The 25,798-nt window shown below is 49.1% G+C and overlaps 1 protein-coding gene across 10 annotated transcripts in view; it reads right to left on the bottom strand.

Moving 5' to 3' along the window:
* Window positions 1-25,798, bottom strand: part of SAMD11 (sterile alpha motif domain containing 11) — a 169,239-nt gene that overhangs the window by 49,767 nt on the left and 93,674 nt on the right. For 9 of the 10 annotated variants that reach the window (XM_071798379.1, XM_065854975.2, XM_065854978.2 and 6 more), the window contains 2 exons: window positions 15,795-15,973; window positions 8,454-8,504 (listed from right to left, as the gene is read on the bottom strand). In XM_071798379.1, coding sequence (XP_071654480.1) covers window positions 8,454-8,504; window positions 15,795-15,973 — 230 coding nt within the window. The remainder of the gene's footprint in view (window positions 1-8,453; window positions 8,505-15,794; window positions 15,974-25,798) is intronic. The other variant, XM_071798381.1, reaches the window with a different exon arrangement.

The raw sequence follows: 25,798 nt of genomic DNA on the forward strand, positions 1-25,798 counted from the left end.
GTGTATCCAAGTGGCAGGGGAACACATTCTGAGGTGTGACGGCTGGCACTTCCATCTCATCGCAGCGAGTTTTGCTTCTGCGCTAAAGCAAAAGGCAGAAAACCGAGTACTTACTGTCAGGGGCTCCAAAGTGGCTGGTTGGCCACATCCAGATTTGCTTTCGAACTGGGAAGTGACCCAGTGTTACTGACACTCTGGGAAGACCTTTATTCCGATATCTGGCTCAGGATGATCAAAGCTCTGATCACAAGACATGTTTTTTAGGTATTTCTGCTCTTTTGGTGGGCAAAGGTTTACAAAAACTTGCAGCACTACAAGATCTTTGAGTCTGAACTTCAAATCCAACACACATTTAATCTCAATCCAGAACACTAAAATTCACCCTGTCCTGTATCTGAACGGTGAATCTAAACATGTCTAGTAAAGATAAATTCAGGTTGTTGCTTTAAATTGATGTGCTGTTGATCATTCTCTAGTTGAATCCATCATCCTGCTTTTGCAACATCATACTTAGCAACTGTGGAGAGGAATGTTAGAAAAAGAAGAGGATTTAATGTGGCAAAGAAGTGTGTGATGATTGCTGATGAAGGAGTGAGATCCCAACTTCACAAAGATGTCCCTCCCACGAAGAAATAAGGGAAAGGCAGCAGCTTCCTAACGGTACCGTCAGCTTCCCTCAAGGCCAAGTCTGCAGCTCTGAGAACAGCAGCACAGACCTGGAAACGAACCGGGCTCACGAGGAGTGATGTGCAAGTGCTTGTTTATTATTGTGCTCCATGCAGCACTGGAGAAATAACCATCCCATCAAACACGATGTGTATCTATCCTACCTTTGTCTCACCCATTTATGCACTGAGAAGAGCGTTGTGGACTTTTGCAAGCTGCTGGTGATCCAACGCGATTCCCATTCTGCCACCAGGCTCTGTCTTGCTGCCAAAAGCAACAGTCGGAGAAGCGGCTGGGTATTATTATGGTTTGGGCAATTTTCAAATCCTAATAAAAAGAGGGCACCGGAGCAACAGATCCATGTACCAGGAATGCAGGAAAGCTGCGATAAGGGTTTTGGTGAAGCCACAAGCAACTGAGCAGCTCACCAGGGCACCACAACTCAGCCACACAGGCTGCAAGCAGCAACCCCAGAGCTCTAAAGGCCAAGTCCAAATGGCTCCTTCACCTGGATGTAGGATGAAATGAGAGCTGCTCCCTAACAAAAGACCCACCTGACTCTGGAAGGTATTCCTGAAAACTCTTCACGCTTGACCTGTTACGCTGACAGCAAAATAAAACTGCAGGGGAGCGCGGCATAGCAGACGGGCTGCAGGATCCGTTCTAGGGCTGGGAAACAACAGAACAAGTCTTCCTCATTCTAAACCCTCACACTGGTGCAGGGCTCTGGAAGTACGGTCAGGACAACACGGATAACTGTGCAGCTCAGATCCAGACCAGAGCTGATCATCTGAAACTCCCTGTCACATCGCAATGCTCCGATATAAGGAGCCTGCTCTGCAAAGCAGCAATGAGATGTACTAACTAATGGCTGCAAAAATTACCACTGGAGGAAAAAAATAAGACATTGCTAATGCTCTCTGTGAATACTCTGATTGCTGCACTGTCTATGTTTAATGGAACTAACCGGTCCTCGTCTCCCCAAAGCTGGTCATCCTGATGGGACTTTCTGTAATGGGAGTATAATGGTCCACCAGCGGTCACCTGATAGCTGCACCGCTGCCAGGAAAAGGCCAGCCAGCCGCATCAACAACTGGCGGAAACGTCACCCAGACAAGGAGGTGTCTGCTTGGGACAAGATGCCGCGGTAAATCCATCGATTCATCTGTGGAAGCCGCAGAGAAGCACCTGCAGGACAACAGCCAAACCAGAACTATCATTTCTGGCACACATCGCATGAGCAACGGCGCCTGGTCCAGCCAACGAGCCAGCGCACGGGCTCAAGGAGGGAGAGTCAATCACAGGGACTGCCACCGAGCTGTCAGATGTGCTAACTCTGGCCATGCCATGGGATGTATAAATAAATCAGGAGCAAGCCCTGTCAGGGAAGCTGTGGTGGCCAGACCTGCAGCAACCCTCCGTGCCTGACCGCTGGGAACAACCACCTTTGTTTGAGCAACATCTGCACCATGAGCCTCCGCCTGGCAGCGTCTGAGGCCAGCAGCTACTGCCCCAAGACCCCTCCTAGTCCTGTCTTGTCCCCTGGTCCTCACGCTGACCAGCATTTGGACTCTCACTCCAGTCAATCTCAAATAGCCCAGCAAACTGGTCCCTTCAGCTGAAAGGCACCGTCCGTCCCAGCCGGGTTCTGGAGCCATGAACGGATTTACAGAGGGGATGAGACGAATGGGACAGACACCTCAGTCTCTTGGCCCCTTGAGTGAGGTCCAGCAGAGACAAATTCCGGGGCTGCCCTGTCTCCAGGCGCACACACATCACCCTTGAGCCTCGGGAGGTGGCAGCTTCCAACGACCGTTAACCCAGGCTGGATCCGGACAGGGAGCAATGCCTTTTAAATGTGTTTAATTTACAGACATTAGCAGCAACTGCATCTTTAACAAGGAGAAGGATGAGGAGACTAATGGATGGAGACAATTAACCAAAATATAAATCAGTGTCAGAGTCTCCGCAGCTCGCAGAGGCAGCCAGGCGCCCGCAGGCTCCGGTGATTCTCACAACACGCTGCTCAAAGTGACTGCAAAGAGTGATTGCAAAGAGGGGGAGGGAGAGAGGAAGGAGGAAATTCGGTCAAAATTTAAATCATTTTCAATAGTAGCTGCCTCCCTGTTTGCTGCAGCTCTCTCCGAAACCAGGAGGCAATAGTCACAGTAACCTCACTACCAACCACCATCCTCCGCGTGGGGAGCCAGAAGGAGCCCTGGGTGCTGGCACACGGGGTCTGCTCTGCCCACGCTCCGAGCTGCACATCACACACAGTGACCTTCCCGTGCTGGATATCAAGGCACAAAAAGTCCAGCTCGCTCTGCAGAGGAGGGATTTTCACCTCTGGCGCAGCACCACTCGCAAGTGCCCAATAAAAGGCGGCTCCAGCGGTGAGGATATTCAAGTTTGAAACTCCAGCTGTCGTTTCTCTGCTCCAATTTCCCACCCAGATGTTGCGGGTGCATCAGTCAACCGCTCCGTGCTGCTGTCCTCCGAACACGTGGGGATGCACAGGGACACGGTGAGTGGGAGGCATTAAACACCGAGAGGCGACCCGGTACTTCAGCAATAGGAGCCCCAGATAGATCTGAGATAAGAAATCAGACACAAAATTGTACGGATCCGGAAACTGTGACACAGCTAAGGAAACAGTGACTGAATGGACCACACTGGGCAAGTCTCTTCCTAACACTTCATCAAATCAAAGGCCAACTGTGAAAACGTGGTCAAAAATGCATGACTGTCTTTGAAGGGACACGAAGTAGGAGAGTGATGCCAGGTTTGGAGGAGAAGACCTCAGAAAAGCAACACGGGAGGAACTGAAACTGAAAAATACTTTGTTTTAAATGTGTTTCCCTGGCTCTCCAGCCCATTAACGATTCACACAGTAAGTGGACGGATTATATTAAATTTGACCAATCGATACAGTTGCCATAAAACTGTCCTGACCCTCTGCCCCTCCCCACAATAAAGAATCCAATATGTAAAAGCAGGAATGTCAGGGCGTGTAGGGGAAAGACACAAGGACATGACGAACCCTCCTGCATCACCCTGAGGAACACGCTTGGGGTTTCTCTTCCATCCTCACCATCACCCCAAAACACAGGTTTCTGGTGCGAGGATCAGCCGGTGTCACAGCCAGACCGCTGTCACCGTCATTTAGCAACACACAGCGTGAGTTGCTCAGGGCTCCCCAAAGCGGAGCATCGCCCAGGGACAGGACGAGCATGTAAATCAGCCAGCGACTGTGTGAAGGGAATAATGAGCTTTTTATGGAAGCCATTAAAAGGAAAACCCAGATTGGTCTATAAATACTGTTGCATCATTATAGCTCTGAGAAACAACCTTACGTAACAGCACAACTAGGTAACGTCAGGACGGGTATAAAACGACGACGCAAAGCTCTCCTTTGTTTTAGCTGGCATTTCTTTAAACCCAAATCAAAACTAATAACCGATTTCTACAGAAATATATGCACTCTGGACCAACCCCTGAAAAATATACAGCTTTTGGCTCCCTACCATGCACGGGGCTGGTTAAACGGACCCGGAGAGATGGACGTGACCTGGAGACTGCTGGTCATTGTGCAGCTGCGAGAGAAATATCTGACCGCAGCTCCCACATGAAGTGCCACCGATCTCACTCCTTTTCCCTCAACCTGCAATGTCCAGCCTCTGTGGGCTATTTAATCACGGATTCATTGATTTGAAGCCCCAGAAGGGACGGGTGTATCTACCTCGCTTGACCTCCTGCACGGAACTTGTCAGAAAACCACGCTGTGGAGCTCCCAGTTAACAGTGGCAGCTCAAGAGTGCAAAAAACGCGTGACCCGTCTCTCTGCCCACCAGGGAGCAAACAGAGCCCTTCATCTCAGAACCGTGACTGCACCGAACCGAGCGCTCTGCGACTAAAATAAGCTGTTTATTCCCAAGAGCTGATGAATCCTCTCAGCTTCTTCCTTACTAGTGTGTAAACCTTCCTACCTTGGCGACAAAAAAACGCACATTTCACAAGATGATGGCTCTGACTGCCAAATCAGCGCAGGATTAACCACCTTCCAGCCCAGCAGAGTCATCTTGGGATAACAAATTCTGCAAAATAACTTTCTCCTCAGCACGTCTCGCTCTGCCCTGGCACGGCCTTTGAGTGCCAGAGGTCCTTGAGCAGCCAGGCAAGGTCAGCGGCAGTAAAACCAGGGTCACTGAGTCAGCACAAACACCGGAGGGACGCGGATCAGGGAAAGCTCAGACCCATCAAGGGCTCTTCCCCTCCTCCCTCGCTCCTGCTTATCACCTTGCACAGCTCCCAACACCCAGCAGCAGCTCCCTCATCATCCAGCGCGCAGCCAACACCTCTCCGCTCAGGTCGGCGCTGGGCAGAGCAGGATCAGACCTAAAGCTGGGCACAGGAGGATTTGGGTCAAGGATTTGCAGGCTCTGATCAGGTGACTGATAAAGAAGTGGACGGGGGTGCGAAGGGGAGCAGCAGGGTTTGTTTCACTGTTAAACAACAGGCGGGATGAGCCGCTGACGGGCTGTGTCACTTTTCCATCAGACATAGGCACGTAAGCCCCAGGTAAAGACGCGGGATGCACGGGAGCGTGTGTGTGTGTGTCTGTGTGTGTCTGTGTGTGTGTGTGTGTGTGTGTGTGTGTGTGTGTGTCTGTGTGTGTCTGTGTGTGTGTGTGTGTGTCTGTGTGTGTCTGTGTGTGTCTGTGTGTGTCTGTGTGTGTGTGTGTGTGTCTGTGTGTGTCTGTGTGTGTGTCTGTGTGTGTGTGTGTGTGTGTTTGAGCCTTCCTGCCTCTCCCATCCCAGTGCCTGCACCCCAGGGCCGGGCTGGTGTGAACTGGGCAGCCTCAGCTCCTTGACCTGCTGGTCTGGGATCTGCTGGGAGGAAACTCCCTTGTGTTGTATATCCTGCCTCCTTCTCCTTATTTCCCGAGCTGATCTCTAACTTCTCTATTTGCTGCAAAAACCTACACCCTGCATCTACCTGGCAACTGAAGTTTGTAGCTGGTGTTTCCATACGCTGGGTCGAGTGCAAACTGGCTCTGTTATTCAAAAATCCAGCGTGGGGCCCAGAGATGCCCATGGAAAGGCACCTGGATGCTTTGTGGGTGATCAAACACAAGAAAAGCAAAGGTTGTTTATATATTTTTTCTAAAGAACTAGAGGCTTGTCTATCAACTGTGTGGATCTGGTGCGGATTTGCTTTACTTCTCTTCTTCCAGTTAAACAAAAGAACAAATCCAGGCAACTATTGTCTAAAATCAAACAGGTATGTCGCTGTTTGATGAACAAACTGAGCTCACCCATCTGGAAAGTCTTTTCCTTCCAACGTATTGTCTCCACATAGCCATGCCTTGACTGCCAACAACGGTGGCATTAGCCAAGAGCTTCCTTGTATTTATTGGCTTCGCCTTCAGGAAGCACGTCCTGGTTCACAGCTTTGACTTTTACAGTTACAAAGGTGAGAGTTCTTTGTATATTCTGCCAAGATGAGGATTAAAATGTCCCAAAGCCACAGCGGAAAAAATCTGGAAGGGTCAAATTCAGCCTCATGTAAAGCGTCTTCCCCACACCAACCCAGACATCATGGTTAATACATTCTGTGGTCTTTCACTGGCATCTTTTACACTTTCTATAGCATACAGTCCAGAGTCAGCCACACGGTTGTCCTCCAAAGTCACCATGAGTTACAGACGCAGCTCTGCAGGTCTATGTACATTTGGCATCTCACCAGTTCTCCCTGTCCTGACTCCTATCACATGGGCAAAATCTGACCCATTCCGTTCAGTTCCACTCACTATCAGCTTTTCCAAACGGGACTTCTGCTTCAGCCCCGCTCAAGTTGGTGCCGAGGCAGAAACCAGAGAGTGATGTGGAAGCATGAAGCCAGGTCCCCGTTTGAGGGCTTTCTTGTCCCTCTGCCGCTGATTTTTCTGCCGTAACTCCGAGGTGCTTATCTGACAACCACCAGCTTTTCAGCAGCAGATGCTAAAGACTGTGGGGTGCTAAGGGGTCACATCCAGCTTCCAGCTGCTAAAAACTTCTTGTGACATTTTAGTACCTACTTCAGGTCTCCGAGATTAAAAGGCAAAAGCTTACTAGGAAAAAATGAATAAATAACTAAGTAGACAGACAGAAGCTATCCTATATCAACCCTAAGGGCAGAGCAGCAGCGTGCTCCGGCACTCGATAACGTTACCTGCATCGCACAGCAACACCTTCTGCTGAGTCAGGAGCAGCCTTGACATGTTCAGAACCATCACTTTTCAGCTCTACTCTCCTGCTTTCCTCTTCTCTCCCCGCATGAGCCAAATCAGTGAATTTCCCTTCAGTTCGCTTCTCCTGTCCCACTCCCCATGTATTTTTTCATCTGCTTCTTCCACTTGCCCTGATCTGTTCAACGTCCTCGTTCTCCTTGGCTCACCTGTTTCATTCCTCCTTAAATACAGTTTTCTAAAAAGCGTGCGGCTGTACCACACAGACCAAACACACAGAGGTAACGATGCAGTTTAAGCAGTGCTGTTTAAACTCAGTTCTGGCTGAGTTTATGCAAGGGTTAAATCAATGTGGAAAGGCCCACTAAGTGTGTTACATTCCGATTTAAACATACATGTACACATGCATACGGATACACGGGCTCTTGGCCAGATGTTTGTCTAAAATACGTTCAAATAAGGCCCATGCAGGTCACTGAGAACAAAGGTCTGCTAAACCTTCTTGCTACCCTATGGTGTATTTTAGATACGCCAGATGTTTCACAGACCTGGGTGGCAATTTAGGTGACTTAAACACAAGCTTTTCCATACCAACACACAACCCCCCCAATGACTTTCTTTGCCACACAGCGTAACCTGGGTTGTTTTCTTCAGAACTGGCTGGATGGGCACAATTTTTGACACTTGGACTAAATAGTTAATCTGCAAAAGCAAAACTTCTGTTCCCAGGAGGAACTATTGATGTTTCTGCCAGGAGAGAGCTAAACTGAAGGGAATGAACAGCTAAGCTGAGAACGCCCAAGAAGTGCACTTGTCGACATAAAACCCAGCCCATTATTATATTCCATGCATTGCAAATTCAGAATTTTTTTTTTTAAGATAGGGATTCTCATTTCCAAAGACGTTTGCACCCTTAGTTGCCATTGTACAGAATCATTGTTCACACGGCTATTAATTAAAGCTTGTGTCAGCACTTCCATTACAAACCTCTCTCTTTTAGGAGTTTATAACTCTGCCATAAAACTTTGCTCTAGGCTGAAATTTATCATTAAAGGGTCTGCCTGGAAGGAATCCATTCTTTCGTATTTTAGAGTTCCAAAAGCTTATAAGATTATATTCTAAAGGCTGCCATACAAAAACTTCAGCTGTTTTATATAGGAGTGCTGGGTGAGATGTGCATTCTAGATGTTTACGGATCAGGGTGGGTTTTGTATCCTTAACACTGTAAATTTTAGGAATTACGGGGTTTTATGGTCTGTGCTTCCCTAAATACCAGTGAATACCTCTGCCCTCACTCCTTCCCTAATGGGGTACGAATCAGTCCCCATTTCCCACCCGTCGCTCCCCACGGCCTCCACCAAACCTCTGCTTCCCCCCACAGGCAACTTCCCCAAAATAAAAACAAAAGAAAAGGGTATGTGGGAGAAAGAGGGACAAAGGAGGAAGAAAAAACCCCACAGCACCGACAGAAATGTTCATTTACATCTAACAGCATCCATATGCCGGTAACATACGATAAACTCTTAGCCTACCATACAAAGAGGGTGCCCCAAAATGGTACCTGCAAGAGGTCTCTCGGAAGGAGATGTTTAAATCCCAGTGGGTGTGTATCCTGTCAACAGACAAACAGAGAGGTCAGTGACACACGCTGCACGCCGCATCGCTTCCCACTTTAAAGATCCGCTCTGTCGTGACAATCCACCCACCGTCCTCTCCAGATCCCTGTCCCCGGCTCTCCAGCGCGGCTCCTGCGTCTGGCTGAGCCGTGGGGTGCGGGTTGAGCCCCATCGCACGCCCCTGGCAGGCGGAGGGTCCGTGGCAGGACGCCCAGCGCAGTAAATGGGAGGGACAACCTCTCCTTGCTGCGCTCTAGGGGGTGTAGGGACCGCAGGGTGTTGTCTCAAGCAACAGAGGAAGCAGAAAGAGCTAAGCATCAACATTTGATGAAGAAAACCCGTCTGTACCGTATTCCCTCCTCCACGCCCGCTGTAAATAAATTATTAGCAATTTCCTACCTCGGAAATTAATTTCACATATTCTGTCACTCTGCCTGCTGACAAGCAGGAATAGCAGATTCTAGATGAACAATATCCTAAATTAAGACAGAGCGGCCAAAGGGGTTGTTTTTCCCTTATTTTGTTTGGTTTATTCCCTTGCCACCAGACATCACCCACACCAACCCAGAGCGCTACGGCAGACGCTTGACCTTCCATGGTCTGATGTCCCCACTGGGTACCGGGGAGCCCTGATCTCCCCGCGCCCGGTGGAGGTTGTGACCACCACTGCTCCTCCCACGTCACAGTGATTGATGAGAACCTCAACCGCTTGAGACCAAACTGGCAAGCGAGCCCGTATCCCCGCACAAACCCTCTCCAGCATCCCAGCATCTGCCAGCGGACACGCTGGCTCCCGCAGGTGCAGGTTCCCAAAAGCGTTACACAGAACTGGCTGCAAATATCTCAAGTAGCAGAGGTCAAACGCACTTTTAACGCGTTTTGTGTTTCCTGCCTTTGTCCTCAACCAGAAAAAGCGATGGCGTGTAGCTGAAGACCGTGCCTCATTTAAAACCATCTCAAGTAAATAGAGCCTTTCTTCCAGTTTGAATGTGTGTTGAATTGAGCCAGAAAACTCTTAAGCACGACCAGTCAATGGGACTTAACTGAGGTCTGAGTGTCTATTTAAGCGCTCTCCTGAATGGGTGCCCCCGCTTCAGCCCAGGTCAGAAATTACCTCAAAACAACTCTTAGCACGGAAATAATTTCACATCCGAGACATGGTGCTGCCGCAAGTTTTACTAATGTGACAGCACTTCACTAATGTGACAGCGCTTCACTAATGTGACAGCACTTCACTAATGTGATGCACCTTTTGTGCTCTTCCCGCCAGACCGGCTCACAAAGGGAGGCTGGTTGCTCTGTGAGCAGTTCTTCTAGGGGTTTGGTGGATTTTAGTAGGTATTAATTTCCACCAATAAAGCTGCTCAGAACTGTGCTCAGTAGTTCCACATGTACCTAGTCTTTCGTGTTCTTCTTCCTCATATGTAACGGTTTAGAAAACCTACTCTAGCTTTCCATCCTCCCAATGTTTTATTTGCAAATAGAAATGGAATGGGTACTTCTCAGTTACTACAGAGCTTATAGCAGTAACAGTTGTTCTTCAAAGTCAAAACTCAGACCTCTGAAAACTTCTGGAAAGGACGGGCTGAACCGGGACATGGAGTTCCACTTCCATGAACTGAAGTTTGGTCAAACTCTGGGATATGTTTGGACTTTTCATCTAAGCTGATCTGAATCCCAAGTTCAAAGCAAATTCAAGGCAGTCAAAGCCCTTATGGCACTGACAGGACCAGAAGGGCCTGCCCTGCTCACGAGAGAGCAGAACTGGTGGTAAGCCTGATTTCACACTGCTCCCTAGCATACAACACTTCCTACATATGCAAAACCTTCATGGATCCCCTTGGATTCCAGCTCAGCACCCTGCACTGTGCAAACCAGCGCCTGGCGCCTGCACAGCGGCGGGGAGAGCTCAGCCGCCGGGACCAGCTGGACATCAAACTGCAGGTCTGAAAAGGAACCTGGAGTTGTAAGCAGTGGGGAGGGAAAACCTCCTACGAAAGGAATGGCTCAGATCCACACAGAGGCAGAGACATCTATCTGCCAAGATGGATAATTAAACACCCATATTTAGACAAATGAATAGGTGAGAATGATATTAAATCCTAATTATCTTTATTTTGGGGGAGAGGAAGAGGGGTAGGGAGCAGAACCAAGGACTCATTCCACATCTCTATGCCATTATCACCAATTAGACTTCTGAGGCTAAGGTACATCTTGCTTTAACAGGTTATTCATCCAATTGAAATCAAATTACTAATAATTTGCAAACTATCAGCTACACAAGCCCGTCCTTGGGTTGTATGAAGAGTGGTGAGCAGGAGCCAGTCCCTTATAAATTAATAACAGAAAAGGAGCAGGGAAAAACAAAAACCAGAGCCAGGCAAGCGAAGGTGCTACAGCAGCTGCCGTCTCTCCTCACCCACCCACGGTCTCAGATACAGGGTGATCAGGTAGAAAGTGCTCAATAAAACCACCAGACAGGTCCCCCAGGAACAGACCTGGGGTTGGGACCTCCGGGAAGGACGGCCCAAGGATGGCGGCAGGACCGGCACCGGGGCTGGGGCACCAGGGTTGTTATTCACCATGGAGCTGAGGCTACGAGGGTCAGACACAAGGAGATGCAGAGAGCACTTGCTGGTCAAGATTTCACTTGCTTCCATTCTTGTGTTTCCTATCTCCTTCCCGGGTAAGAAGCCGTTTCTTGCTGTTTATTATCTTCTATCCTGCAGCATCCCTGAGAGGTAAGTAGCCATTTTCTCTCTTTCTCTCTCCCTCCACCCCTCAAACATCTGTCCTCATTAGGTCAATGACATGCTTCCTGGCACTCCGCACCAAGTCCGGCCTTTGCTTCCCAGAGGGATCTTTAATATATTTATTGAATACAATGACTGTTATTAAGCGCTGTGTGGTTCAGAGAAAAGGAGGAAGGGAAGAGAAAGGAGAAAAGAAAGGGTTGCAGAGGAAGGAAGAAGGGAATGAAGAAAATAACTGGTGGAAGCTGTGGAAGAAGTGTCATAAAGCAGTGAAACGTATCTCCAGCCACAGGAGGGGCTGTGCCTCCCCCTTCTCTCGAGTCATGGCAATTAGAAGAAGGGCTGTCGAATCTAATCTCAGAGCCTGGTTCATGGCTGGAGCCCAGAGCGTTCGGGAGCATTTCAGGAGGAGGCCAAGCAAGAGAAGGGAGGCAAAGGCAGCGTTGTGAACGTGGCACATGGGCTGAGGAGGCACCAGGACCTCACGGCTCTGAATCACAAGCAGGTGCATGTGACAAATATAATGCAGGGGTGCTTGGGTTTGATCTTCAATCAATTAGGGAGTCAAAGAGCAGCGGCCTTATGGGATATAAGAAATAGCTTTCCACTTGGAAAGGCGGGCGGTGGCAAGGCTGACAGGCGCTGCCCATTAAGGCTTAGTGGAGGTCAGTAATTTTGCTATTAGAAAATGGACGCCGAGTGAGGAGAGCACTGCAAAGGTGGGGGGACGGGGGGAGCAACCAGCCCTGTCTGGACTGTGTCAATGTTCATGGGTGAGGAGGAGCCAGTGTTCAGTAAGCACCTGCATTTCAATGTGCTTGCAATAACCCCAGTCCCATGGCAGGTGCCAGCAGCAGGGCCACACTGCTGCCACAGCCAGAGAGCATTCGGGGTGCGGGGGAACAGTGACACAAACCAAGGAAGACTCAAGGACAGTACGAGGTTCTCCAGAAATCTGCCTCTCAGTGCACAGCCACCCTGCTACAGGTCACGTTTGCTAAGTCTCCTCAAAACGGGTTTTATTTCGGAGCAATATTTGGCAAGGAACCCATTCTTGTCTCCAAACAGGAAGAACTATTTTCATAGCCACAAAAGCATTCTCACCAGGAGTCACTACAACTTAACCAAAGCACAGTAATTAAGGCAATGCAACTGTTCCACGCAGCTAATGTTGTAAAAGAGCAAGATTTTCAGGAACCCAAAATCTGATCAGAAGAAAAAGGATTTTCCTCTGCAGTGCTGTCCCAATAATCTTCAGAGCCGAGCGCTTACAGTCTGGGTATCAAGCTACGGTATCAAGCTCAGCAGATGCCTCTGGTTATGTGAGACAAGATTTTAAGCCCTCTGTTTTCCAGACAGGAGCCACACCGCAGAGGCTACTTAGCACACCCCGCAAAGCAGCCTAAGGCTTGGGTCACCTGGATTGCAAAGCAGATGAGCCGAGCTCACTGCAGCGTGAGCCCTGGCTTCCTTAATCACGTATGTGCAAGGCAGCAAAATCACACAGTTCTGCAAGGACCTGGTCATGAAATAAGTTGGCATGGACTGAAATGCACTAACTTCAGTGGTAGTTACAGGTGCCTGCTCCTTTCTAGGGCTGCAAGAGCTCCTCTGAAGGCCACCATCATGGGCAATTGCCTAAGATTACAGAGGAAATCGCTGTCAAAGGCCAGGCTCAGGGACTAGCCAAGAAACTTCCAACTCCTACTCCAATCCCGAGAGTCTTCTCTTCACCAATGGCCAGACCTGGAAGTAGCAGTAAGCATTCCCTTGTGCCAACAATGGAAAGAAACAGTCAATATATAGGAAATTGGGAATAGGAGAAAAAAGGCAGCAATGCTCAAAGCAATGCTGCAAGTGTTTGTAACGGTCGGTGCAGCAGGTGTGCACAAGGGCCATCCAGGGGTACAAGAGGAAAACACAGGTTTGCTCAGGCCCTGACCTTGTTTTCCTGCTATCACAGTTTAACCTATTTCTTCCTCTCAGTGGGAGACGATAAAACCTCAGCCCAATCCATCACCAATCAGGGAGGACACAACAGGTGACTTAAAACTAGCAAGCAGATGGGGCACTGTCTCTGCCGGGCCCCAGCTGTCACGTCTGCGAGATGTCTGGCCTTGCTGCTGCTGTCCCTGGAGCCAGCCCTGTCACACCTTCCACCCCTTCCACCCCATTCCCATCTCACCTTCCACCCCATCCCCATCGCACCTTCCACCCCATCCCCATCGCACCTTCCACCCCATCCCCATCGCACCTTCCACCCCATCCCCATCTCACCTTCCACCCCATCCCCATCGCACCTTCCACCCCATCCCCATCTCACCTTCCACCCCATCCCCATCTCACCTTCCAGCCCATCCCCATCTCACCTTCCAGCCCATCCCCATCACACCTTCCACCCCATCCCCATCTCACCTTCTACCCCATCCCCATCTCACCTTCCACCCCATCCCCATCTCACCTTCCACCCCATCCCCATCTCACCTTCCACCCCATCCCCATCTCACCTTCTACCCCATCCCCATCTCACCTTCCACCCCATCCCCATTGCACCTTCCACCCCATCCCCACTGCACCTTCCACCCCAGTCCCTGGGCTGCTCGTGACACTGGGACCACAGGTGGACAGGGGGCATCTCGCTTGCCCCTCATTGCCCTGGGGCAGGTGGAAATGGCCGGTCCTCCCCCTCTTTGGGACGGGAGGGTTGGGGGACTTGCCAAGCACAAAATGCTTGGAAACGCTGAGGGATCGGAGCAGATGTTCCCATGTTCTCTGTTTCTGCTGTTGCTGCCCTCACCAGAGCGCTGCCTCGCCCCGGCTCTTCCAGCTTGTCCCACACACGCTGTGTCAGAGCTCCCAGGAAAAGGAAAAGGAAAAGGAGAACAACTGTAGGGAAGCAATGAGAATCCGGCCGACCTGGGAGGAATCGTGCGCTCCTCTGAGGAACCAAGACCAAGCTTCAACAAGAGACTTTCAGACAAACTCATTGGAAAGTACTGAAGAGCACTGAAATGGCAAGCTGAGGGGCCTTTGACTAATAACTACTACGTAATTTTTCTCCATTTCCTAATAAACAAGGCAAAACAATTATAGTAATTAAAGATTTGAGATAAGAGCACTTTATATTTGGGGGGTCCAGTGTATCAATTATGTAGTTATCATGTTGTTCTCCCTCCTAATGAGACAAACCAGCACTATAATTTTGCAGAATTAAAAGCATAATTAAAGGGGGCAGGAGAAGAAGGGCTGTTACCAAAATGGATTAGGAGGGTTCCCTCTCCTCTGTGGCTCCTGTGCGCTCGCACAGTGCAGATGCATTCCCCAAACACCTTTTCATTTCCAAGAGATAACCCTGAACATGGCTCTTGGACAGCTGCAATGATAACCCAGACTTTAATTACAGGTGGGTTTTATGAGAAGAGCTGGTTACTCTTTTGTCTCCTCGCTTTCAAGTTCTCAGTTGCTGAACGTACCAGCATCTGCTGGAAGGCAAGGGGGGAAATAGCTTATCTACTCGGGAGCAAGAAACACATAAAACATAAGAAAAGCAATTACATGCCTTCGGTTTCCACTCCTCTGTTTTTATAGGCCTTGTCTTAGAATCTGAGTGATTTTATGCATCAGAGGAAGATGACAATCAAGATGAGTTGCAATGATATGCATGGGAGGCTGAGACACAGTGCCTTAAGGTATTGATTTTCCTGTAGTTATAGGTCTTCTAAACATCGTATTTTTTCAGCGGGATGAGAGAACCCGAAGTTTTGCAGCTGAATGTGATGGGTGCTGAGACCATACATGAGAGCCCAAGTGACAGCTACCAGGACGTCACTCAAGACAACCCCTTCTCCTCTTCCTTCACCCCTGCATCATTCCAGGATGAATGCATACGGCACTGAGAAAGACACGATCAACATCTCTAAGTAATGAGGTAAGTCCCAAAATCTGAGCAACGCTTCGCCTACTGCAACTCCGTTAATTCTGCTTTTAGACTACAGAAGCACTCGGGATCAGTGAGACACAGTTACGCTCTTCGACACTCTTAATCAAGAACATGGAACAACAACCATTGCTGCTGCCTTCTTCCCAAACTTCATTCCCCAACACTAACTTATCCATTTTACATTACATCAGAATTTGGGGACAACTGAAAGCAAAAGGCAGGACTTCGGACCCGTACACACCCGTGTGTTTTCAGACAGCTGCGTAAAAGGCCCGCGGGTGACTGGGTAACGCAATTTGTTGGCCTCACCAGGCACAAAGGCACAGAATGCTGGACAGAGAGTGAAATACAATTTACAGACTGCAAACGAGGTGCACGGTGCAAGGCCTCACAGAGCCCTACTCACCCCAAACAGGAGTAAAGTAGAAAAGAGGACCCAGTGACTCTTTCGGAGCTATAACGTGACATTCGCACTTTAATTTCAGGCCCATTGGGGTCCCTGCGCAGTATTTGGCCCCCAAGGGCTGGTCACCTGCTGTCCAGTTTTGTGTGTCTTTGCTCCTGCAGGGCAGAGGTCCCTGGCAGGAAAGTACCTTCTTTTCATGATACTGATGTGGAGATCCTCCTCCTGCTTTACTTCAGGGTGCTGACCATTGCTCTTATCGCTCTCTTCGCTGTCGTCGCTATGTGAGAAAACCGAGGTCAGCTCTTTCTTCGGGATCCTGGTTGGAGGTAGGGGGATCGTCCTCTTCTCTGCCAGGCGACCCCGGTTCTGCCACAGGATGGAATTAGTTGGAATGGGAAAGGGTGGGAGGAAAAGAGAAGAAAACAAGAAGAATTTGGTTAGACAAGCTGGAAACGAGTAGCTTCTCTTTTAGTTAAGACCATCACCTCTCGTCCTATCGCAACAGGCCCTGCTAAGAAGTCTGTCCCCGTACTTCTTACAAGCTCCTTTTAAGTACAGAAGGGCCATAATAAGGTCTCCTCGGAGCTTCTCACCTCCAGGCCAAACACCCTAACTCTCTCAGCCTCTCCTTTTTAGGCACCGGTCTCTCTCTCCAGAATATTTCCTATCAAATGTTGCGCAGAATAGGTTAAATTAAGCCTTTGCCAGTAGCTCAGGGCAGATGTGATCCAGATAACCTGGAACACTTTAGACCGCAAAGGACAAAGTGCCTGCGCCAGCCAGCAGCAGGTTTGACTCCCACACAGCCAACAGTCCACTTCAATTTCAGGTTGAATTACTGAGGCCACTCTTCACTCTCGTTTGCATGGTGAGACGTCTTGCTTTGTGCAGCCTCTCCCTAGGTGGTCCTGGCACCGCGCTTCCCTCAATTCACTTCTGACAAGACACAAATAAACAGGAGGAAAATTGCCAGGAGGCAAAAGATGCTTTTTCACCGCATGTGTGTTTGTGTACAGAACCTAGCACGACGTGACCCCGGTCCCAGCCTCCTCTCTTCTGCCAGTACGGAGAATGTATTGCAGATTAATCCGTCCCTGCACCCTTTGTGCCTGATCCCAAGGAGATAAGAGCCTAGTGCAGCGTTGGGGTTTATCTCTCACTGTGATAGAACATGTTTGTAGCACTTGGGGTGTTTGGCTCAATCTGTGGTCGACCAACACGGGGAGCCGGAATATGGGCACTTAGTGGAAGATGCACCTTGGAACCCAGGGAGACTGTAATGCTATTGCCCCACAGTATTTAAATTTTAGTCAACAAAATCATGATACTGTGCACATACTTTCTTCAATAGGACAACTTTTTTTAACTGGAACAAAAGGAAGAAAGGTGTGTGAAACAGGTTGAGTAAGTGCAGAGCGTCATTTAACTAACAACAGTTTCTCTGAAACATCGACTTTCCAAATAAACCTGGCAAAATGACAATGTCCTGGGAAAGCCAGTCGGCTCTCCGCAGGGGAGAACGGAGCAAGAGGAAGTGATACAAGAGCCCACTTTCCTTTAAATGAAATAAATTACGAACTTTCCACAAGTATAAACCAAAAAACTTCTTGTTTACCTCTGTCAATAACTCCAGTTGTGGTCATTAAGTGGAGCCCTAATCACGATTAGCTAAATCCATCTGGAAGGCATCGCCCCAAGGAGGCACATTGGCTTTCCCATTCCGATGCACTGTCGAGCCAAGAGCGCAGCTGTGAACAGCAGACACCCGAGGGAGAGGAGAGCCCTGGGCCAAACTGGCTTAGAAACGGGAAAACGCGAGTATAGGAGGAAAAGGACAGACACTTTCTTCTTGAGAGGGACGTGGAGAAGGAAAACGCAGCCCTGGACGGCAGCAAAGTGAATGCTCCTACGCCTCTGCGCATCCCAAGTACAAAACCTGGATGGAGCTGCAACGGGCTCTGCAGCGTGTCCCAACGCCCAGACTGAGACAGAATATTCTCACTGTGAATGTCGCTGGGGGCTCCCAGGGACCCACCTGCACAACGTGAGGTGACACGGTGCGAGGGACCGACTGCGTCTACGTGACAAACAGCAAACGCTTCCCCGCACCCTGTGGATCTCGGTAGTAGAGCCCCACTCGCACGGCCCTTTGCAAGAGGTTACTCACTGTCTGCTCCCTGGAGGAACACGCGATAGAAACTGTGCGTTCCCTATTCTTAAATACTCTTTGCATACCGTTTCCCAACCTGTCCCCTTTTGTGCACACAGAGCTCACCCTCTGTGCGAAGTCATCTCAGTAACTCCAGCCTGCACAGCACCCAAAGGAGAGCAGGGAAAGGAGAGAAAGGGAGAGGTGAGGGGAAGGAAAGGAAAAGTAAGGAGAGCAATATTTGCACCAGATTTCTGTCACGCTGAAAGCTGGGATTTGCTATCAGCATGAGCTTTATCATGCCAAAGCTTTATATATTTTTCTGAAGTTGCAATTTATCATAACAATTAAAGGGGGGGAGGAGCGAGAGTGTTCAAATTTCCGCTTCCAAATAATTGCAATTCGCTCTCCGCTGTGACTACACGGGGTAAAGAGAACGGCACCGATCAGAGACTGAAAATCATTTTATGGCCATTATGGTACCTTTGAGCAGTTACCAGGCTCAGTGACTGCCCAGGGACCCATCAGCCCTAACAAGAGCCGGAGTCCAGCAAAAAGGGAGGCACTAAACCCAGAGAAAGCGCCCACCAGAGCAGGAACACAGGTTCCCCCTTGCCCCTGCTCCCCAGAGCATTTATACTTTGCTTTTCTGTGAATTGTATCCTTAAAGCTGCTGCCTATATATATACACACACACACACCTCTATGTCATATACAAATATGACATGTACATAGCTATACAGATATCACCTAACACACAGAGAGCTGCTTATTTTAAAAAAGACGAATGAATGTGGATGGAAGGAAAATGTGCATCTGCAGCCACGTCTGGTCACAGGTGACCTGTACTGCTGAGTTCTGACCAGAACCAGACAGGGACAACATGGGAAGCAGGGACACACTGGTTCCAGCGCCCCTGCACACACCTGCATTCCAGCACCAGCAACGCATTTCTTCAAGTTGTGTTTACTTTGTAATTTTGCCATTAGGCTTAGGACTTTTATTTATTTCCTTATTTAGTATTTTTCTCCATTCCCAGAAAATTAAAATGGACTGAGCCAATCAATTTTGCCTTTTATGTTCATCTCTAGTCAGTTTTGAATCAATTGCGCTTTCTTAATCTGTTTAGAGGCATTCACCAGTAGATACACATTACTTTTAAATTAAGCACAAAGGTAGCCAGAAGCCTGGTCCAGAACTTGCTGCAATCAATTGTGTCTCCATTGACTTGAGAGGGCAACGGTCCAAGCTACAAATAAAAACCACTCACTTGCAAGGAGAATTCCAGCCAAGGAATCATTCCTGTGCCTCTGGCTTTTGCTCCAGTCCGGTGCCAGTTGTACAGACAGCGTATAGGACAGCAATGTACCTACAGAGCTGAGCAGTATATCGAGACACCTACCCTTACGCAGATTTGGGGTTATCAAGTATCCCTTGGCACGCAGTGGTGGGTAGGAAAGCGTGTACTTAGCAGAGCAGTGTTACATGCAAGAATACACCCAGAGACTGCGGTGGCGTTGCTATATACGGGGAGGCACATTAGGATTTATAGATATTTGACATAAACCTCGCAACCTCACATTAAAAAAGCTTGTATTTGCGTGACGGAGTGATTACAGAGTGATCTCGTACGTTAATGCGATGCTGATGCTGAACCGTGAAACCTCTAAGAAGGCTTGAATATTTCTAAAAGAAAACTGCCTATTTGTTGAGATTCTTTAAGATGTTTGATGCTGGGGAAAACAATCCAATCAAAGTCTCCTCCAGGCAGGTGCCTTGGGACCCGAGCTCCCTGTGATAAATACCTGTTTTCACCCGGGGAAGGGGAAGGGGAAGGGGTGCTTTGCCAGCTGGCTCGCTGTTCTGCCCAATGGGTCAGAAGGAGCGTGTTCTGCAGCCGCAGAGCCAACAGCTGTCGGTGCAGGTGCAGCACCCCCAGCAAAAACCCGGTGTGTACGCAGCGGTAACTCGGTCTTACAGCTCAGCCCAGCAAAGCCAGGCTGCCCGCCAGCTCCTGCCTGCACAGCATGGGCAGAAGGTGATAAAGGAGCAGGACCTGTTCTCGACACACACATCTGGGGGTGCAGGACAGCAGCAAAGCGCTGCTGCAGTCACTGCCCAAGCGGGGCCCCCCACCCTGCAGCGCATCTGCGGGGGCTCTTTGCTTCTAGATGTTTGCTCTTAGGACAAACACTGACCCAGCTCAGAGGAAACCTCTTCGGAGCTCGCACCTTCCTTTCACAACACAAAGATGTCCCCTTCCCCTTGGATAGAGGCTGGAGAACACAGTATCACTTCTCTCACTAATTAGCGTAACTAGAAAGTAAAACATATGAAGCTTTTGCCAGGGTGAGTGTTGAGGGCACTGCAGAACTGGGGACGTTAGGACTCCCTTCCCTTTATACATCGTTAAAGATTAATTTTGTGGGTTATGACACCAGCTAACGAAGCACAGCTGGAGTCGGAGTCAATAACCCTCAATTCCCCATCCAGCTCCCACGTCAGCCCAGCCCTCGCTCACTCCCCGCTTCACCCTCCCAGGGTCTTTTGACACCATTAATTGCTTTCATTGCCTCTCAAAAGTATTGTCTGGGTGGGGGGTTGCTTTGTTTTTAAAAAATCACAGACAGGCGTATTTCCTTTCCGCAGGAAAAATCAGATGGGTACCAACGTGCAATTTAAGGTTACTGATTACTCAAGTCTAGAGATGCAACTACAAGTGAAAAAACCCAACGACATGGGAACAGCGGTGGGGTACCTGCGTGGAAAAGGCTGATCGTTCTATCGTGAAAGCAAGGGACCACCAGAAAGACGGAAAAGAAAACTGTGGTGATGTTCCTACCCTCGCAGAGAGCGAGGGAACATTCTGCTCCGTGTGGCTGAGCAAGGTCAGTGGAATCACAAAGTAAAACCTTTCTCCCCCCACCCATCCAGCCCCCTCGTAGCTCTCCCCTGGAGTCGCGCTCTCCCAGCCAAGAATACGAGAAACCAAAGTGTTGCCCAAGCGCCCCAGGAGAGTTTGCAGATGGAATGACGGCCGAGAGCACAGGACTGGCGGAGAGGCAGGAAGGGAAGGTTAGCAAAGGTTTCCTGCCCTGGGAGCTACTGCGGGGAGGTCAGAACAGCTGAACGCCCTGGTGTGACATTCAAAGTCAGCCAGAAAAGGAAAGAATCCTCGCAGAGAGAGTCCCTGGTGAGCATTTAATTGATCCCAGCAATGGAAAAGCCTCTGCTATGAGAGCTGCGAGGCAAAAAGCTTCCATGGAAAAAAACAGGCACATGAAAGCAAAGCTTTTGCCAGCCCATCTTAACTGCCAGCCGGGCTCTGGACATCTGATCCCACCGGGAATTGACCCAAGACGACGAGCAGGTGCAGTCCCTACGGATGCCGCTCCATCGCATCCAAATCAGTACCAGCACATAAGCACAGAAATGCAAATGCACAAAGAGTCTGCACACCGATAAAACATCCACGTTGTCTGCGAGATGATTCACGTGCCTGTATTGAACTCTCGAAAATCATTTCTATTGGATTAAAAAAACAAACCCAAACCTGCAAAACCTCCAGCACATGCATTCTTTCTGTATACGTAGATGTGGGAAATACAGGGAGCAGACAGGGAATGCTGGCGGGGAGATTCGTGCACTGCGATGCTGGGAGCTGAAGAATGCTAAATCTTTTCCATATGTGAAGGAAATCCTCAAGTCCAGACAGCATTTTCTCCCTCTTTTTATCGATAATAAAGATAGGGAAAAGGAAAGGGGGAGGTTCTGAACGCCTGGAATATTTTTCAAATAATAAACCTAGTCAAATGGCTTTAATTAGGGAAATTACACAGCCGTGGAGCCTGCACATCCCCTGTAGGATAACTGACAGAGTTTGCATTTACCTTCAGCCGCGATTTGTATAAACACCTAAGAGAGGGTCAGTTGCCTTCCAAGATAATCCCCGGCTCCCCTGGGCCTTCATTAGCCGCTCTGCACCCGCGTGCTACCAGCCCGACTGCTTTCCATAGCAAATCCGGGACGGGAGCAGCTCTGCCTTGTGCTTCCCAGCTTCTCCATCAAAACAGAGGTCAGGGGCAGGAGAAGCCGTCCAGCCTCTCATCTCAGCTCCGGCTCCAGTGCTCGGTAATGAACAAATGAATAAAACAACAGTCGGCAGCCTCCCGCCGCATCTATTTGTCTGCTGCACTCCGGCCCTTTAACCTGACCGCTAATAGGTTTATTATTGATCATCTCTTCCCAGTGACACCAGTGTGACACGGGATGTTGTCCCAGCGCAGGGGGAAGGCCCAAAGCACAGGAGGGAGCAGACAGCAACGGGCTGGCAAAAGATACAGGCAGTACGGACCACAGAGACTCACCCAGGTTTTGGGGACTGTGTCGCACTCTTCATCAGACTCAGGAGACTGGTTCACAGTTCTGGCAATGGCTAAAAACAAGGTGAGGAGGCAATTCTGCAGCACCAGACGGGTCTAAGAGTGTGTTCTGGGAACACCTGTGCCCCAGCAGGCTCTCCAGGTCTACACTGCACGACTCCTTGTTGAAATATAAGTTTCTATGGCAGTTTGGAGCCTGGTTTACACAAAAGCTTTCAATTCCAGCATGGGCAGTCCAGCCCTGTTTTTAGGTGGTTTTATCTTGAGAGAGGCAAAGTGTATCAAACAACAAAATTACTCCTAACCGCAATTTCCATGTGTGATCCTTGGCAATTCACTTCATCCCATCGTGCTCGGTGTCCCCGCTATAAAAAGCCATTAGTAACACCTTCTCTGCCTTGTACCTGTTTGTCTACACTGCTGATACCGTCAGCTCTTCGGAGCAGAGGACACGTAGAGTCCGAGGCTGAGCACAGAAACAGGGCTGTAGGTACTACTATAATTCGAGAAAATATATATGTCTTAAACCAAAAGAAAGTTACACAGAAGGGAAGCTGCAGCTCTTCCCATCTATACTAACAACACCGTTTTCTGAAGCGCTAAAGAAACAGATGAACAAGCTCTGTGAACAGAAGGGAACATTTCCCATTTATTACCTCTGAGTGAGTTATAAAGCCTAAAGGATCATTTGTTAATATGCTTTTGTGGAAAAGCCAACTGGAATTCCCAGTCTTTGAAGAGAAGGAACTCTAAGACAGAAAATCTGTCAGTCCTGTGGAGCTACCTGTTTCCAAAACTCTTTGGAAGAAGGCTGAAAAGTGGCCTCATCTTCGTTCTCTGTGTTTGTTCCACATCAAATAACTTTGTCCAGTTCAGGCTGACATTGCAATGAAGGAAGCAGCGACGTGAATCCAGGTCCTCAGGCAATGTAAGTCAGTATTAACGGAGTAAAAGCCGACTTACACCAGCTGAGGATGTGGTACACTCACGCTGTCTCCTAAATAAAAGCAAAACTTACGTATTTTTCTCTTTTTTGTTTCTTTTCCTGCTCTGTTTTTTTGGTGAAGAGACAAGGAGCAAAAGGGCACAGATGCTTTCAGACACTTGCCCTTCTTTTCGCACATCTCACTGCTGAACCTTTTGGAGCAACAGAAAGACAAGGGAACAAAATCACTGTCTGTCACTGCCCTGGGTATTAACGTTCCACTCCAAAGTCCCCTAACACCAGGTCCAAGAGAACACAGCCTTTCCCAGCGAGTCTGAAATGCTTCATCAAGAGGAATCTGACCATGGTTTATGTTCTATTTTGCTCTGGAGACACATGCTTAGAGCATTTCTTTGCGATCCTTGTCATTTCCAAGTGTGGCTCACATACCGCTCAGCCAAAAGGAGACAGATCCAGGCTTTGTTCAAGCCCTACAAGAATGAGGACCGGTCACTGTGGCTATTTATTGGGTTGAGTGCAATTTCTGCCTCGAGTTCTGTTTTCAGCTGTTTTTTTGTCCTTTTTGGATAAGTCTTCACTGTCATAATGAGATCAAACAAAAACGTTAGACAGTTCCTCCCAAAATGCGTGTTGTGCTGGAATAGAGACCAAAACAGGCTCATCTAAACAGTGTGTTTTACGAAGTTTAATAGTTATCTTCACTTAATGTGACAGACAGACCTGGATTTGTTGAGTCAGTTCATCCCTTTTTCTAATTGTCCACATGGAAGGTTTTGGTGCTGCTGCAGCTCTTGAGAGCTACAACTGGTTTCTTTGGAAGGATCAGGTCCGGCACCATCCTAAGAGTGGGTATCCAAACTATCGAAGTGCCCCATGGTCACCGATGACTCTGACAACACAAGCTCCTTCTCAGCTTTAAAAACATCGATTTCCCAGCAGTCTCCCTCCAAACCGAAGCAACCGAACTGCTGAGAGCAGAGAAACGGCAGCTGCTCCACACAGCGGAGCCCGAGGAGCCGGAGCTCTGCGGTACATCCTGGTATTCCCCGAGGAGGCTGGTGCCAAAACCAGCCCCATGTGCCGCGGCGACAGGACCACCCGCAGCACAGCAGCACCCTCCCCGCACCGCACACCTGCCTCTCCCAGAACATGAAGCTCAAGCCTTCGGTCAACACCTGCACAGAGAGAATTCAGGCTGGTAAACGTCCAAACAGACCCACGTACCGCGGTGTTTCGAGTGTGATCCCAGCGCTGAAGTGCAGGTGAGAATAACCCGAGGGAGCTGCAAGAGCCAGGGCTGCCCGCAAAGCTTCCTCGGAGCGACTCAACCCTCCCAGCCAAGCAAACTTTGAAAATCCAAAGCAAACAAGGAAACTAGAAATATCAATTAAGGCATTGCTTCCACTTTTGCAAACGGAGGGAGAACCAAGAAGGGTGTTCCAGCCACACCACACCATCACACCCCATCTTTCCACCATCCTCTGCGACACAAACCCAAGAAAAAGACCATTTCCCCTTCTCTTCCTCCCGCTAGCACCTTTCTGTCAACCGCCCGCACAGCTAAACGTGCTCTTTCCTGTAGTTTTATTTATTATTTTAAGCTTTGCCTCCCTTCCCCACATCCCGCTCACCCCCAAACCACCGCAGATTCCCTGTGAAATCTGCTGCTTCCATTTCCACTTCACCATTTGCCTGCCACACCTGGGGGATTTCCCAGCAAATTGTATTACTTTATTTGGTCAATTGGCCTACAAATTGATTTTCCTGCACAAATAATGAACATTTATGGTTATTTTCCCCATAGACTGCTTTATTTTCCATGTAACAAAGACTGATTTCCTGCAGTTTTTGAGACCCGAGCATACGATCCGCAGTTACTGTGACCCCTGCCTGATGGATGGCGAGGACGCCAAGCACAACAGGAGGGTTTGGGCTTTTGGTTTTCTCCCCTTATGTTCTAACAGTACTGCAGACAGAGATGACAGCTGGGATCAGATCGAGCAATTCTACATCATGTTTGCTGTGGGAACACGTTTTATTGTTATAAAGGAGATTCGGTCCTGGGATCAGCCCCAAGGCCAAGCCAAAGCAGGGTAAGCATCGGGGGACAGTGGCAAACTGGCTGGAGCCACCGCTGGTGCCTTCTCTGTCTGAAACAGCCACCCCCGCTCATTGCAACCTTTGGGGACGCGCTGCAAGGACCTTCTTTAATCTTAATTATAATGGAGGGAATGGGAGGAAGAGTTTCTAGAAAACCAACGGGGAGCGGGGTGGTCTGGTGTGATTTGGGAGCAGGGACTAGAAGCGTTGTTCTGCGCTCGACGCCCCAGAGATGCGGGGACAGAGCCATCGCTCCACCATACATTTCATTCCCACTAATGAGAAAACGACTTTGGAGACAGAGCCTCGAGCAAGTTTTGAAGGTCACTCCCGCAGGTGGGGAAATGAATTGAACTAGATCAGGGTCCAAACATAAGTTATTCTGCTCGGACCACAATGGATTATTGTGTGCGTGAGGGGTTAACGGCCTCGGGGCTGTGATGCGTGCGTATGTTTAATTTAATACATCTTGATGGCTGAGGCTGCTGGGGACAAAGGCCTCTCAGACTCAGCACTGCAGAGATAGGGAGGTTTCTTAGGTGAATCTGAGAGGGAGGGCGGACACAGAAAAGTCAATTATCCGGAATAAGTCCTGACTGCCTGCAATTCCCCAT

The sequence above is a fragment of the Patagioenas fasciata genome, chromosome 23 (assembly GCF_037038585.1).
Source record: "Patagioenas fasciata isolate bPatFas1 chromosome 23, bPatFas1.hap1, whole genome shotgun sequence".
Lineage (NCBI taxonomy): Eukaryota > Metazoa > Chordata > Aves > Columbiformes > Columbidae > Patagioenas > Patagioenas fasciata.